The sequence below is a fragment of the Rattus norvegicus genome, chromosome 15 (genome assembly GCF_036323735.1).
Source record: "Rattus norvegicus strain BN/NHsdMcwi chromosome 15, GRCr8, whole genome shotgun sequence".
NCBI lineage: Eukaryota > Metazoa > Chordata > Mammalia > Rodentia > Muridae > Rattus > Rattus norvegicus.
Window position 1 is genome coordinate 20,131,045 of NC_086033.1, and position 16,576 is coordinate 20,147,620.

The 16,576-nt window shown below is 43.2% G+C and overlaps 1 protein-coding gene across 1 annotated transcript; it reads left to right on the plus strand.

Moving 5' to 3' along the window:
- The first annotated feature begins 630 nt into the window (after positions 1-630).
- On the plus strand, positions 631-8,430 carry LOC120096936 (disks large homolog 5-like). The gene is made up of 5 exons (XM_039093765.2): positions 631-1,169; positions 1,907-2,069; positions 3,220-3,351; positions 4,011-4,187; positions 7,831-8,430. The coding sequence occupies exons 1-5, from the start codon at positions 1,019-1,021 to the stop codon at positions 7,913-7,915; spliced, it is 708 nt and encodes a 235-aa protein (XP_038949693.1). The 5' UTR covers positions 631-1,018; the 3' UTR covers positions 7,916-8,430.
- Positions 8,431-16,576: the final 8,146 nt, after the last annotated feature.

The window sequence follows — 16,576 nt, forward strand, 5'->3', positions numbered from 1 at the left end:
GAAGGCCTGTGACAGGCTCCTGCAAGCACACTACCACCGCCTCCTCCATGCCTTGGTCAGCAGCTTCCACAGCTGGTTGATGAGATGTTCTGGGTTTTCCCACTCCAGGGCACACAGCTCGGCCTCCAGCAAGGCCCTGGTCTGGCACAGCACCATCGAGGGGTTGCTGTCAGAAGCCAGCAGGTTGCCCAGGTAGAACTCCAGTTCTAGCTCCCTGTACACCATGATGTGCTACAGCTTCTCTGCTTCTTCCTGCTCATTCTTGGCCAGCAGCACCTCTGCATTCTGCCCCTCCATGGCTCTCGCTTGCGTTTCAGTTCCCTCATTTTTGGCGATTTTAACTTTTAAGAATGGACAGAAAGTTTACAGTTTGATGTTTGCCCTATACCTGAGCACCTATGTTTTCAGGAAACAGGAGTTTTCATTGCACAAAATGGGATTGTAAGACAGGGATTTCAGGAAAAAACATGGGTGAATACATTGAAACCATGCCCCCTCCCAAGGCACAGTCCATGAAACAATGTACTCCAACTTGCATACATTAAAGGTGTAGGAACAAATATTGGCCTCCTGGGAACAGTAAAAACTGTGGAAATTGGACTATATGTGACATCCATGGACCCTGGGGTATACATTTCAGGGAGAAGAATCTCCCTCACCCAGGGTCTTTAGATTTTTGGCTGTTAACAAAGATGTTCTATCCAAATCAAGGCTTTAACCAACTCTCCCTGTCCTCAGAACTGAGCTGTAATGAAGCAGTGAGAACTTTGAAGTTGTGGAAGGAGAGTGTGCGAATGGGTGTTCCCTAGCTCAAAAGTGAGTCCTTGGAAAAGCCACTGCAGAACCTGGTCAGTCTGGGTAGAGGTAGTTAGCAAGTAAGCTATGGCATTTCCCAGTGATATCACCGGTGGTGTCTTCCCTCGAAATTCTCTTGTATCCAGGAGACACTAGAATGTTCTGTGATGTCACCAGTGTTGTGGTGACACCAACTGCCTGAGCCATTTCCCTTCATTTCCTAATGGGTTCCCGAGGAGGCATGTTCTCCAGGATCCTCAGTCTCTTTCGGAGGGACAATCATATCTATGCAGAGACAAGACCAAGGCAGAGGGAGGCCAGCCTTCTATCACGTTGGAGAACAAGACGAATGGAAAGGTCCTTGAGGAGGTCAAGTGAGTACTGGGCAGGGCAAGGGGAGCTTCCTGGAGGAGGTTGGCTTGAGCTGGTCCTTCCAGGAGTATGACGTATGATTTAGAGCCTCAGTCTTCCTAAATGGCTGACCCAGACTCAACAATTTCTGATCATTAGTTTGACAGAGAACCAAGACCTGTTATATGTCAAGGGCTTTCCTTGGATCTCTTTAGTGTCATAGGCAGTGTCAAAGAATACCAGGATGTGCCTCTGTAAGAATAACAAAGTGTCTCTCAGGATAGGCTGTGGAAGCACTTCCTCTCAGCAGTGTCCTGTAGATTATGTGGGTCATTGATGCCAAGAGGGATACTCTCCTGGTCATATATCAAGGTCTCAGTTACTTTGTTCTTGAACACACGTGACTAGGGATTCAAGATGTTAAGCAGTTTGGACTCAAGGACTTACCGGCCTCACATCAGACATTAGCTGAGAAGGTCCTCCAATTCTTCTTGTTTAGGCCAGCTTTAGAATTTGAGTGCAGAAGAATGGCTGTAGGAGGTGTGGTCTATATCTATGATGGCATATGTCACCATATGTCTATGATGGTGGGGAACAGGGACTGAGCTGAGTTCAGCTTAAAGATCGCTTTCTTGCTCTGTCAGGGAGTCACTGTATCTGTAGACTGTTCATCCTCAGACTTCTGTTTTAGAGTAAGCATAGTTTTTCTTGACACTATGTCCACATATATGCCTGTTTACTGGTGTTTATCTACCTACAGAGTCTGATCAGAAAGCATCATCCCAACCCTCCACGACACCTGTTGAGGAGGAGAGAATGAAGCGTTTGGAGAACCTCAAAATTGCTCTCCACAAGGTGCAGAAGGAGAGAGATGAACTCAGGAGAATCCTGGCCGATTACCCTGGAAAGAATTTAAATGACAGGTAGTCACAGTGCAAGTTCTGTTAAATCCACATTTCCTCACATCACAGTAGGCTACAACTCCAGGGTGTCCTCATGGTCAAAATCACTTTCCTGATTGCATCAGAATGTGAAGATCAGATGGGAATGAGATGGTGGTGGCACAGGCTATTTTGATTCCTACAAACGTAAATCATAGCCTGTGGCCTGAATTACAGTCTGGGAATGAGGGTAGTAGTGTGTGAGCTCTCATTGTGTGGTTTAAGTAGCCTGGACAGGTGTTGGCTTGTGGGAATTTCTAGGTGCTCTGATTATGAGCAATCATTGTTGCAATTGACGTGGAGGTGCTTTGGGTTCAATAGGTCCTGTGAAGAGCTGGAGGGGCCTAATCCCTCTTGCTGCCTCACAGTGTGTGACTGGACTGTCAACAGGGTATCATTGTTGTTCTCTGATTTTATTCATTGTATTTTGAGATAATGCCACATTCTTGTATTTATTTGGCATTCTAATTGTATGAAAGAGAGAGAGAGAGAGAGAGAGAGAGAGAGTGTGTGTTTTGTGTGAGTTTGTGTGTGTGTATGCATGTGTGAGTGCGTTTGTGTGTATAACTTAAGATCTGGGTATTCTGTGTTCTGATTTGGCCTGAGAATTATCCTGTGTCAATTTCCATGGCATGATAATGATGTGGGTGAGAGCCTCACTTTGAACAGTACAACATTTCACATCTGCTCAGGTGGACACACATGGGAATCTCCTGGTGTGTGCTATAAATTCTTTTCCCTGTAAATACTGTCCATGTTCCTTTGGGTTTTCATGTAGCAATAGATTCTATGATTGAGAATTGTTACCTAAGAACAGGAGAATAGTCTTCATGGGTTTAAGTTGGAGCCTGGATGGTGGCACAGGACGCTCGAAAGTTCTTGGCAAGCTAGTCTATTCCTTCAAACCCTGTCAGGGAGCTCAAGCAAATCAGCTCCCTGCTTTTGTTTCCTGGCACTGCTGTCCCTGTGTTCATAATAATAAACTGAATAAATACCAAATGCACCCAGTACCAAGGAGTAAGGGCGTGGCATGTCCTAGGCTGGGGTAGTTCAGGATTCAGTCTGAATTCATGTAATTCTTGAATCCTTCATTCATAATGTTATTTGATCCTTGGACCATGCCCTGCCACAGGAACAAGTTTGAGTCCGAGATGCTCATGATGCAGCACGAGGAAGTGATGACCGACATGAAGAAAATGAGCGAGCAGATCAATACCGCTTTGGTCAAATGTAAAAACCTTACACTGGAAAATGACTGGTACTGGTGAGTAACTTACAAGGTTGTGACCCCAGCACTAGGCACAGCATGTGTCAGCCCATTCTTATCTTTGAAGTAAAGTGAGGATCAGGCTTTATAGTGTTTGAAGCAGACCAGGAAGCCTGTCTCTAAGGAAGGCTCTAGGATTTTTACCGCTTGTAGATAGTTTGAACAAATGGAAAGAGACTGTGAGATTCATCAGTCATTGTCCTTCCCAAATAGGGATCCTGTACATAGAAAATGTGTGCACAATGATGGAGTCATCAATCAATCCTGATGCTCTGGGGCTCTGACAGGACACACACACACACACACACACACACACACACACACACACACACACACACACACAGGACACATAGAAAGATTGGCCTCCAAGGGACATTCTAATAAAATGGACATATAAGCACACATAACGATTAAGTCCACTTCTAGGAAAAACTTGAATCAATGGTGTCAGGTTTTTGAGAAGTGCCCTGAGTCTTCTGGAATGTTGCTCTTTTCTCCATTTGACCTGTCTCTAGGTTATGCTCCATGGCTACTGTGGACGTGGACTATAATCTGGGGCTCTCTTCTGATCAGGACCCTAGAAGGAGGAATGGACTTGGAGAAGTGGAGGAAGTTGGAGCCTGGCTGGGATTCACCATTTTTTCTTTGTGTCTCAGCCGCAGCTTCTGCCCCCTCCTAACTGAGTGTTTTGAGCTGAAGAACAATGCCCAGAGAGCATGGAATGAGTACAAAGGGCTTCTAAGGGATCAGATTGCACTGGAAGAATCCATTAAGGAAACAACAAGGTTCTGTGGGGAAGCCAGTATGAAAATCCGTGTAACAAGCAGCCTCAGGTAGGATGAATGAAGCATCAAGGGCAGGTTTTCCTGATATCTAAGCAGAAACCAAGTCAAACCAATTTAACCTTCTCCAACTTATCCAGACACTCTCCTAGGTCTCATCCAGTTGTTCATTTCTTTGCCCATTTACAAAACTTTCTGTGATTCTAGCTTCATGCAAGAAACTGGAGGATTGACAACCAAATCCTCCTGCTCAACTAGAAAATGCATTTCCTTAAGTGGGATCTGTTGATCACACATTGCACACTTACATGCTAGAGGGATGCCATGTGGTAGCCGTCTTTGTAGTGCCCAGAACTGATTAGAGTTCAGTTCACTTGCTGAAAGAATGGTTATCATTGTCAATTATGATGGGGCTTGTGGACTTTCTCTCCTTTTCCCTGTACATTGAAAATGGTCCCTTCTGCCTTTCCAAATGGTGGTTCATAGTGACAGAGCTTGAGAAGCGGTTTGTCAGTCCTGTTCTAGTGTTTTAGTGTTCTTTCCTGTGGCTTATGTCCTGGAGCTGACTGGATGAACAGGGATGTAAGAAAGACTTCTCTCAGGGTGAGGGTTTGTGTGAGATATGTGAGGGTTAGAGGGAAATTTTTCTCCAACTCTCTCAACCTCGTGTGCCCAAGAAGTGCATTCCCTACACAGGTTTACTCTATAAGGGATGGAGAGCAGTGTCTACGCTCTCACTGACACATTTCCTTTGCCTAATCTGTATTCAACAACTGTGCTTCCAGAAGGATGGCCTCCTCATTCTTTTCTGCTTCTCACTTATGATTTCTGTTCTCTCTCTCTCTCTCTCTCTCTCTCTCTCTCTCTCTCTCTGTCTTTCTCTCTCTCTCCCCTCCTTCCTTCCCTACCTCCCCCTCTCCATTTCTCTCTGACTCTGTGTGTGTGTGTATGTGTGTGTGTGTGTGTTTGTGTCGTTGGGCACAGATGTGCGAACATGGTTATGGCTATGGTACATATGTTACATTGGGAGTTGCTTGTTTTAAGTGTTTGAGGTATGGGTGCTTACATATAGAAGTGTGTGTATATGTGTGTTCGTGCATATGTGTGTGTGTGTGTGTGAACTCATCAAGTTTCTGAACACAGACACATATTTATATATATTGTATTAGTCTATATGTACACACATAGAAGCATGTAAAAGTATATATATACATATATATACATATATATATATAAAGAGAGAGAGAAAGAGAGAGAGAGAGAGAGAGAGAGAGGAAGAGGAAACACAATTTTTCCAATTAGTTTTTTTAAACTGTTCTTAATGGGGTTTTGATTACTATTGAAATTATTACAGTGGGAAAACTATTCATCAACATTGACATTACTTGGAGAAATCTCAGGAATAGGGTACAGGGATTTGAGGAGAGGCTGCTGTGTGAAATCCATGTACCTGAGTGTGGAAAGTGCTGACTCAGGGCTCTTCTGCCTCCTTTGCTCTCGGTGTGCAGTAACACTGGAAGGTCACGTGCTTGTTGTGTCTTCTCAACATCCTGGTTATGTTAATCGTTACCTGCCACCACTTTCTTTCTAGATCGGCCTAAACTTGATTGAATATACATTGGCTTTGGAGTTTGCTCTGGAAATTGTTAATTGAAAGATTAATTTGCTTAGAGTTGAATCTGCAGGCAGAAGATGTCCAGGAGTTATGCTGAGGTGGAATCACATCTTTGCCTCAGACAGAACCTTAGACTCAAAATAGTCCACAGCACTCACCCTGTGTTGGGTCTGTGGCACTCTTAACCATTGTTATTCAAAATCATTTGATCTGAGTGAAAATCATCTGTAAGGTGGGTTTAGAAAGTGATGACCCTCAGACATTGCTAGAGGTGTCAAATGGGTAGCCCTGTGAGAAGCCATGCACAACTCTTGTAAAAGTTCAACCTTTGACACAGCGATTCCAGAACAAGAAGTAGGTGTCAGCAGAGAAACTGTGGCACATTAGTGTTGTAGTGGTTCACCTCAGAGCAGCCATGAAGCAAAACTATCCAGAAGTCCACCAGTCAGAAAGTGAAAAGGTACAATGTTGTCCAGCCCTTCCATGGACTGTGGCTGAGTTTGATTATACCTGCCAGCATTTGACTTTGAATCAGTCAGCCTTATCTCACTCGAATTATATCTGATAGCATCCCATTACAAGTTTTACCTTGGATTGTGGTTGTGGAGATTTCCTAGCTGTTTGTGCTGGTAGTTTGTTTCCCCTGTCAGGTACTGTATCTTAAAGGGACCTCATATTGAAAAATGCAGCTCACTTTGCATGCACTGGGAAACAGTGAGCAGAGGACAGAAGAGCCTCACCTGCCCCCACCCAGTGCTCTGTTGCCTGAAATCAGCCTCCTGTGCACAGCTTTGTGCCCTTGCTAAGCAGTCTTGGCTAACAGGCCTAGATGTCACATTTCTAATTTCTGATTTTCAGGGGAATACACTTTATTGGCTGAGCTGTCTTTAGGCTATGCTCACTGTGTACTTACCCCATTCCAGGTTTTTTTTTTTATGCCACAATAGTAGACTGGGTGATCTCTTCTATTACCATTAACTGGGAAACTAAGCACATTCTGCAAAATACTCTGCTTGTATGTGTGAACAAATATATTTGGGTGAGTTCAAAGGTGTGTATGTCTGTATGTCTGTCTGTCTGTCTGTCTGTCTGTCTCTGTATACATGCCTGTCTCCATGGACAATATAATCTTCTAATGACCAGGATGAGGAGAGAATGTAGGAAAGTCTGTAGGACGCCCTGAATCAGAACAAACTGTTCACTGAGCAAAAGGCCTTGGCTGGGAAGATGCGGCATCATTTCGGTGTCACTGAGATGATTTGAAAGCACAGGATGAGAGGACCCAAGTAGATTCCCTGTACTTATGAACTGTCTTATTGGGTGTGTGACTTTCATCATAGTTATCAGCATCTGTCAGCTAGGAGCAGCTCAGAATATTATTCCTGTCCATTTTAAAAGAAATTCCATCCATGAAGGGTATGTGATCCATAGAGATTCTGGCTATGGTGTACTGATCCCTCCAGTCTGAGCTCTCTTGTATTATCTGAGCCCAGTGCCTTTAAGTCTCCCCACAAAGAGTTTTTTGATACCCATAAACAAAGGAGTGGTATAGTTTATTTTCTGCATGAGTATCTCCTTTAGAGTTCAATGCCTACCCTTGGCAAGATTTCCATGCAGCATATTCTTGCCAAATATAATATCACTTCAGTGTGCATGTACTTCTTGAGATATTGTTTCTGTGGGTCTTTGCAGATATTGAGGTTGTAAGTGGACCCCAGGCATATTCCTGCACTGGAGGAATAATGATAGTCTTCATTTCAGTGATGGCCAGGCCTCCAAGGCCTTCCTATTGTTTTCTAGGTTGTTCACATGTCTCCTCATCTGACATTGAGACGCTGCTACATGATTTTAAAATATAATATATATGGACGATTGGAATTATCTGCTGTTCACTGTTCAAGTTTTAGCAGTTTTAAAAGCTGGGAAAATATGCAGGCCTGTGGGGTCTCTTACCCTTCTCTCTTGGGCATGAGAAAATGACCTCAGATGAAAGATCATCCTGGATTATCCTGCTGAATTGTGCGCTATGTATGGGAGAAGTGACATGGCAGGTCCTCACCAGGCCTTTTCCACCCCTAGGTCTGAACACTCCAGCAGACGCTTGCCCATGGCCCAGACCAGGACTACAGCTCTCAGAGACAGACCTGTCCACCAGGAGCACTGAGGGTGCAAAGATTGATAACACCTCCCGCATCTCAGTCCTTGTAACCGTTCCAATCTTGGGCTGAATTTGAAAGACCTTGAGATGTGGCATGGAACACGCCTCACGTTTAACCCTTTGACGACTTGTCCATCAACAACCAACCACCCTGAATGAGGCGTCTACATTCCTCTTGAAGAGATTTTACCATCTTACCTGCCGTTCTGCTGTGTTTGCAAGGCCAGCAACAGGCTGGAGTTATATGTTGAAAAATCAGCAGGAATTGAATGCTGACTAATTTACTTGTTCTATTTGGTTTTTAGTTTGAAGTTTGGTTGTTTTATGCATTTGGTTTTATTTGTTTAAGTTTGAAGTTTTGTTATTCATTTGTTAACTTTAGTGTACTTAATTAATATTAATTAATTAATATTCCTAAGGCTATATACATTGAACTCATTGACTCCCCAATTTAAAATGTTCTTGAATAAATTAATGTTTGTCTATAAATAAAAATGTGACCTTTAACCCTTCACTCACAAGACCGTCCTGAGTCGTGTGTGGTTCTTCCTCCTGTAACAGCACAAGTGTAAGGCAACAGTGGTTTTCTGCAAGTCTCATGCAGCGTAGGCTTCATCATCAGTTCACAGCCAGCCAGAGCTGCACAGGAAATTGTGCTCTTGATGTAGACGGTGTGTCATGCTCTGTGGAACCCACCTTCATGATGAAAAATATCCTTGCTTTATCCCTGTACTCACAAATTTAGCTTCCTTTATAATGACAAACAAAGGAGAAACACAGAAGTATTTCTCTAATACATTAGAGGAAATAAAACAATTCAGTATGGGAATGTAAAATGTTCAGGACACACAGAGTTTGATGCCTATGGATTCCTTGAAATATAGCATCAACTATGACTGCACATTTAATGAATTCCACCAATTGTAGAGGAATGAACATTTTTAATATTTTTGTTGTTGGTTTGTTTGTTGTTATTGATAATGATGTTTTGCTGAGTTCATTTTGATATATATCATAGCTTCTTTTGGGTGGAGGTCTTACAGTTTTGAATTATTTCTTTTTTTGCAATTTGTAGTGGATATTTTTATCTATATTTCAAATATTCTGTCCCTTTCCAGTTTCATCCCATAAAATCCCTATTCTCTCCCCAGAATGCCTACCTCTATGTGGGTGCTACCCCACATGCCTGTTGTCTCCCTCCCACCTCCCCATATTCGTTTTCATGCAATTCTGCCAGGGGCCAGCAGAGGGCAGTGGATTTCACTGGGATGTGATGTGACAGAGAATTGTTAATTGCCCCTTAGGTCCTCTGGGATTCAAATTCTCAAACAGATGAGCCATGTCTCCAGTCCCTGTCCTGGACTTTTGTAATGAATTCTATTATTTACAACTTGTCTGCCAATTCTGTGAGTTCATTGAGAGAGCATTTTCTAATTTGTCATTAATGATTTTTTTAAATGGCCATTTACAGAAATTGTTAAACATTATTTCCCTGTGCACATTCACTAATGGGCTTATATTTGAAACAGATTTGAAAAACTAAAACACTATATTTAAAAAAACGTAATTCAAATGGGCTATATACATAAGCATAATACAGTTGAAGAAACTTAAATGACTTAGAAACTCATATTAAATATTTATCATCCTTGGACACTACAGAAATGCCAATCAAAATTATTCTGAGATATTTTTTCATACCTTTCATAACTTAGTTCAGTAACACATAAGAGAATTCCCTCCTACTGGGTATGGAGCAAGGGGAACATTGAGAGTCTCCTGTAGATTTGCAATGCAAATTTCTGTAGCAACTTTGGAAACCAGAATGCAGTTTCTTCAGGAAGGTGGTAATGGGTAAACCTCAAGATACAACACCAAGACCTATATCCTAATGTTGACTCATCCTAGTATAGACACCCTTTCTCCACCATGTTCAGTGAAGCTCTCTTATAATATTCAGAATTTGGAAATATTCAAGTGGTCCCTTACGAGATGAGTGCATAAAGAAAGCATGGTGCATTTCCAGACAGGATTGCTGATCAATAACTACAAAAGGAAAAAGGAAAGCATGTAATTTTCAGGACAATGAATGGGTCTTGTAAAATCATCCTGGATGAGGTGATCCAGATCAATGAGGACCAATGGGATACATATTCACTGTAATCTGAATGTTAATTGTTCGACCTGTGTAACTGTATGATCAGTTTAGTGTAAGGGTCAAGGGACGTGGGCCAGACTGTCCCCATTTCGGTGTTGTTTGCCTTAATCATACAGTCGTATGCCTTTCTGAAAGAGAAATGTATTCATTTTTATTTATATTGGTTAATTGTTCTTTGGCTGACTTTTGTCTGTGGTCCCTCTGCATGCAGTTCTCTCAGTGGCCAGGAGAGGGCAGGAGATATCCTGTTATAGATGATGGGTAAGAGCCCTATAGGTCCTCTGAGTGAGCAGCATATTTTGCATTGGATTCTGTTGTTTATGGTCCTGAGTTTGCCTCTCCCCAACTGGTTGTCTCTGGTGTTAATTGTCATGAGTGTCTCTGACTGGATCCAGCCTCATTGGAGGAATATAGAGCTCTGTGAGCTGGGTGACAGCTGATCTCCTGGGAGTCAGGTAATACTGTCTCTGTTTAGGGTGGGCCTCCTGGGTCTCTGGTTTGAGCAGGCCTCCAGGGTCCCTGGAAGTACAAACCCACAGGCCTCATAGAATTTTGAGAGAGTCTGTACTGTTATTTTCTAGCTTCCCTTCCCATTTCCTACATCTTCAATAGAGCACAGAGTTGACAACTATGAATTATATTTCCTAGGTGCCTCTCAAACCAAGAGTTTGCATGTGACTAAGTTTTGTTCAGAAACATATGAACGGAGTCTATAGGCAAAATGTCTGCCGTTTTCTTCATGATGTTTACCCTCCGTAGTACTGAGGATCAAATTCCCATATTCTTAAAGTTAGTTGATTTATTCAATATCAAGAATGTATGTGTAAAGTATCAATATCCGGTGTTCATAATTGTCTTATTTTGGCTCCCAAAAAGCTGCACTTCCAGACCTGAGCGTCCCTGAGGGCTCCGAGTTGCCATTGCCAATGTTTGGACAGAAAGACAGAAGGACAGGGCAAGGGATTGGGAGGGAGTGGAGGATGAAGGGAATCACCATGATCCAGACTTAGAAGGGTCAGAGTAAGAGCTACAGGAGAGAAAGCAGCCTACAATGTAGGTGGAAGGGAATAGGACCCTATTGGGGAGTGGGGTGTTTCCCAGAAGGTAACAGGCAGCAAGATAAAACATAGATATAAAAGGTGTTAAACCTGGGATGCTGGGTGGAAGGGAGATGTATGGTAGCTGTCAGGAGGATTAGAAATGTCCAGACATTGATTGTGTGTGTGCCTGTGTGTGTGTGTTTCATTCTCAAAATCAGAGAACTCTTGGGCAGGTGCCATGACTGCACTAAGGAGCCAAAGCTGTTTAATTAATTCACTGCCACAGTCTGGTACATTGAGGTCCCATGTTAGGGAGGTATTAACCTGGACACGGGGTACACAGCCCAGTCAGCCAATGCACAGTTTATTCAGTTTCAACTTCTTTTAAAGACAAAGCAGGATAAAAGTTGCCCACTGTTTCTAGTTCTCTCCAGAAGCTGTTTCCCTAGCCATAGCATATCTTGAATCTTAGTGACCCCAACCTCCTTGCAGACTGAGAAACATGTCAGCCGTCCAACTCTTAGACGTGTTAGAGGTGCTGCTGTCTAATTAAGCTATAAAGAAAGTTACTTTCTCGTGAGAAAATGACCATGAAGTCCACATCCTCAGGTTTGCAGCTTCCTTGGCAGACAGAGCACCAGGATCCTCTGCTTGAGGAAGTTGCCTCCTCTGTATCTCAGTGTGGTGAGAGTGAGCGAACCATCCTAGGGTGTCCTGCTGCTGGCAAGCTAGGAGCAGTCGCCTCATGACACTTCTCTACAGTACAGTAAAATAGTGTCAACCCCAAACCCTAGAGAATGGCTCAGCAGACAGAGGGACCTGTGGCCCCGAATAGCCAGAGAAATGCTGCCCTCTGTGGATTGGCTGCCTAATTTTGGGCTATCACAGGCAAGGGAAAAGTCTCAATATTTGCAGCCAATCCAGTCTTTTCCAATAGCTTTGCCTGTGCCGTAATTAACTTAAGAACACTTAACAATTTTAGTATTTGTAATTTATTCCACATTTCAGGTACATAATTCAGACTGTGCCTAAAACAGGAAAAGTGAAAGGAGGTAAATTCTTAGTAATCTCAGATGTAAGAATCAGGGACTTAGAAAATTATACAACCCTTGTTGTGTAGCTAAACCTTCAAGAAGTTCCTCTTCAACCTTGAGTGTGACCAAGCAAGACTAAGCCAAAAAGCCACATTCTGGTTCATTTTATACTAGACTCAAGGACAGTCATATGCAATACACACATCATTCACAGACATTTTATGTCCTATCCTGCTCAAATGGAAAGCCATGGAGCCAAAAAACTCAGATGATAAACTTCAGTCCAAACAAAAGAAACCAATTAAAATAACAACAAAAATAAACCTGGTTTGGTGGCACAAACCTTTGCTGGGGAGACAGAGACTCCATGTCCTCCCTAGCCAGCCAGCCCAGCTGACCTGTCCTATTCCAAGTCAATGAAAACTCCCGTTTTATAAAAATGGTGGACAGCACCTGAAGAGTAACAACCAAGGTTGTCCTCTGGCCTGCACACACGCAAGCTCACACATGCAGAGCCACAGGACCACACGAGCCTGTAAAAGGTTTTTCATGAGCCAGGAAGATAGCTCAATGGGGAAAGGCTCTTGTGTGGCCTAGCCTGACGTAATCAGTTCAATACCTGGGACCTACACAGAAACCTGACTCCTATCAGATGGCCCTGACCTTCATGCTTTGAGGTTTGGTCTGTTGCTCTGTAATGGAATGATAACTGCAGGCCTCCACGGCCTGATTGTCCCAGAGACAAGAGAGTCTACATGTTTACCCAAGTGATACTATGTAAACTTGTGTCACCAAATCTTTTCTGGTAGGTGAATAAAGATGCCAACAGTCAACAGCTGGGCACAGGCAGGGTTTAGCCTCCCAGGACTTCCCGCATCAGAAAAGAACCACAAGTGGGAAAGAAGGTGAAGGGAGGAGGAAGCCACCATGGGTCAGGTGGGTTGGCTAATTGGAGTTAAGAGAAGCCCAGACGAAACACAGCAAATTATACAGTGGGATTATTAGCTGGGAAACAGACATAACAGCCAGAGGATCCATATCTGCCCAGGTCTTTTGCTGATTAAGGCTTAATGTAAGCATAAAGCTTTTGGGTGTCTTTTACCTGGGAACTAAGTGGTCAGAGGCAGGGGAGAAACCCCAGGTTGGGATTAAATAATTTCTACAACATGTATACACACAATTACTGCCCCCCCCACAAATAATAAATGTAACTTTTGAAATGGGGATAAGGAATTTGTCATCAACCATGAGGATCCAAGTTCTATCACTAAAACCCATGTGGTAGGAGGAGGACCCCCTCACTCATTGTCCTCTGACCTCCATATATGCACAATAACACATATAGACATATGCGCACAGAATACGACAATGGATTAATTAATGGATTACTTAATTAAAGGTTTTTCAAATCATCTGTTCTTGGCCACTGCTCACTTCTGTCTTTTGTTTACCATAACAGGATTTTTTGAGAACTTGATGCAGACATATGCACTTGGACCAGAATTATTGTTAATGTTGTCATTCATTCTACCCTCCACTGAGCCAAGCTTCCTGGGTAAGCCATCCCCAAACAGGACTTGCCAGCACCATTTCCACATCTAGATACCAGGATAAAGAGTCCCACTTTTAAATCCCCTGCCTGTGAGTTCAGAGCATTCCAGGGGTATCTGAAAAGATCTTCCCAGTACAGGCCCAACACCTCTGAGACTTTCTCATGCTCTCCCCACCCCAGCTTTAGTCCCCTGATGGTGGCCTGGGCCCTTGAAAATGAAAGAAGTAAAAAGTTCTTGAGAAGCTGTGGCTCTTTGTTTAGCTTCTGGTACTTGCTGTCTTTGATGGAAAGCTAGATTATAGGAAAAGGATTTTGCACATGAATTTGGGATCATAGAATTCACATCCAACAAACTGGGAGACTGGGCTCAGAGCTGGAGAGGGGAGACTCAGGTGGAACTGAGAACTGTGCAAAGCTGCATCCCATTTCCCTTTGCCACTGCAAGAGCGGGAGAGACCCATTTCACAGTTGTGCTGTGTTGTGCTGTACTAGGCTTGGTAATGAGAAAGCACAGGGCCTCCCTTTGTAGCTTCAGACTCCAGCCTCTGCTGTCTCAGTTCCCCAAGCATCAGGAGGGCAGGTGTGGGCTGCCACAGCGCTAGCAGGAACAGGAAGATTTCTGTGTTCTGTTCTCTTCTTCATGGGCTGAGGCTGAGCCTGGAGTCTCCATGTCAGTAAGCATCCTTCAAGGCTGTTCCTCTGCAGCTCTGAAACCTTTTGTTGTTTTTGTTTTTGTTTTTTATGTAAACCAAGCTTATTTTTCCTTTTATGTAGTGTTTATGTAGCACTATAGCTAGGTAAACAATGTGAATTAGTATAACTCATCTCAAAAGCCAGAGTTTTGTTTTCGTTGTTTTAATTTTTTAATGAGTCGTTAAAAAGATGCATCCTATTCTAACAGGATAAATATTTTTAACCATTTCACTTTGAGTTAATGATGGCTCACAAATGAGCAACTCTCCTCATTGAGGAAAACAAAAAGCTGTTGTGGACAAGGGACAGCTCACACACACAAACAAAAAGAGCTGTGTAAAAATCACTAACTGTTCCCATATTAAACCTTGACCCCTGGGGAGATGCCCTGGGAGGTTCACTGTCAGAATATTCAAGTCCTGGGGGTCCCTCTAGAGGAACGACTTAAAAACCTTCAAAACTTCATTTGAAAATAACAAGAAAAATCTGACTTTACCTAAGCTATAAAATTTTAAGGCTCAGAGGTAGCATTTGAACTTTTTTAGTTGGAAACCTCTCTGGAAGGTGTCTTGCTCTAAAGCACCCATGAAATGGGCGCAGCCACTGTCTTTGCTGCTCTTCCAGTCCTTTCTGCACAGCAACACAGGGACTATCCTCTCCAGTTTCTGAACTGCAGTCAGCTGTGAGCATTGCTCCAGTGTGGGACAGCTAGCTCTCCTCCAGTCCTTAGGGAGAGCATTCTTAACATTTGAATGCCTGTAGCATAGCTCACCTTTTGCCCTTCTTTGTTCCTTTTGTGGAGTGGAGGTGTCAGATTCTTCAGAAGTGTTGGGCAGCAAACCATCAAAGGAATTCATGAGGCTGTGGAACCTCTCAGGTTGTAAGACAATCAGAGTTCTTGACCTTTACATCCTTTCCAGCTCCAGGGGACTCCCAGACCACCAGAGCTTTAAGGTCTGGAGGCAAGATGGAGGTGTGTTAGTGGGAGTGGATTTTGAGGCGTCAAAGGCGCCCACCATTCCCAGGTAGCATTTGTTTCTTCTACTTCTTCATCAACACTGGAACTCTCAGCTGTTCATCCCACATCTTCTTGCTCTAAAACTATGAAATTGAAAGTCCCCAATTAAATATGTTGTTCTATATGTCACCTGGGTCACCTGTTTAGTCCTTCTCAGTTTTAGCATTCTGTTAATAGGAATAACAACAGAAACCAAGCTTTTTGAATTTTGTAGATTCTTTGTCAGGGCATGGTAAGACATGCTACCTTCTATGTGATGATTTTCTAGACTAAAGTGATTTCTAAATCTTGCTTTTCTCAAGACTGGATTGGTCACCTTGTCAATAACAGATGGCGCCTACTGATTCTTTTTACTAAGTCAGGTAATTTTGAAGGGCAAGAAAAGGACGCCCCAAACACCCAACTGCAATTAGCTGTGAACTTAGCTTTGCTGCACCTGGAGGCCATTCTGGGAAGAGAAAGCATCCATTCCAGGCCGTCCAATGAGAGGAGGTGATTGGTTTCATCCAGAGAATAGGTTGAGTAGAGTTAAAATTTGCATTTCTGAGAATTCCCAGGTAATGAAGCTACAGGTGCTTGTCCAGGTCACAGTTTCAGAAGTGTTGGTCTAGCATGCCTGACTGGTAAGTTAGGAGGTTGTTCAGGTTTTGATATTTATGGAATTTCTACTTTCCTGAACTTCTAGGAGTACATGGCAAGAAGGCTTGAGTCTAAATGAAGAACTCGTCTTCATAGTTTGCATGGTGGTCAACTTGACAGCACCTGGAATCTCCCTGGAGCCACAGCTCTAGGCACCCAAGTGGAAGATCATTTGATTATTAGCTCTATTATATAAGGCATTACTAGATGTAGGTTAGCCTCGGGACATGCTGTGCTGAACTCTTCTGATTAGACTAATTGAAGTGGGAAGACCCACCCCCTGTGGTTGACTGGGACAGTGGACTGGATAAGAGGGATGAAGTGATCTGAAGACCAGCGTCTTCCTCTGCTCTCTGCCTGCAGTCAGTACAACAGCTCTCAGGCTCCTGCTGTCCTGACTTTCCACTGTGGTGCATCTTGCAACTATAAAACAAAGTAAACTTCTCTCCCTTAACTTTTGCTTTTGTACACATATTTAATCAGAGCAACAGAGAAGTGACAAAGCCAATCGACTGTCACTTAAGCTCCTGAAC

What these genes read in the sequence shown, in the direction of transcription:
- LOC120096936 (XM_039093765.2), top strand. Translation starts at nt 1,019, where the DNA reads ATGGGTTCCCGAGGAGGCATGTTCTCCAGGATCCTCAGTCTCTTTCGG. An exon ending in AAGGTCCTTGAGGAGGTCAA is followed by an intron (nt 1,170 to 1,906) that starts GTGAGTACTGGG and finishes ATCTACCTACAG; the next exon opens with AGTCTGATCAGAAAGCATCA. An exon ending in CTGGAAAATGACTGGTACTG is followed by an intron (nt 3,352 to 4,010) that starts GTGAGTAACTTA and finishes TTTGTGTCTCAG; the next exon opens with CCGCAGCTTCTGCCCCCTCC.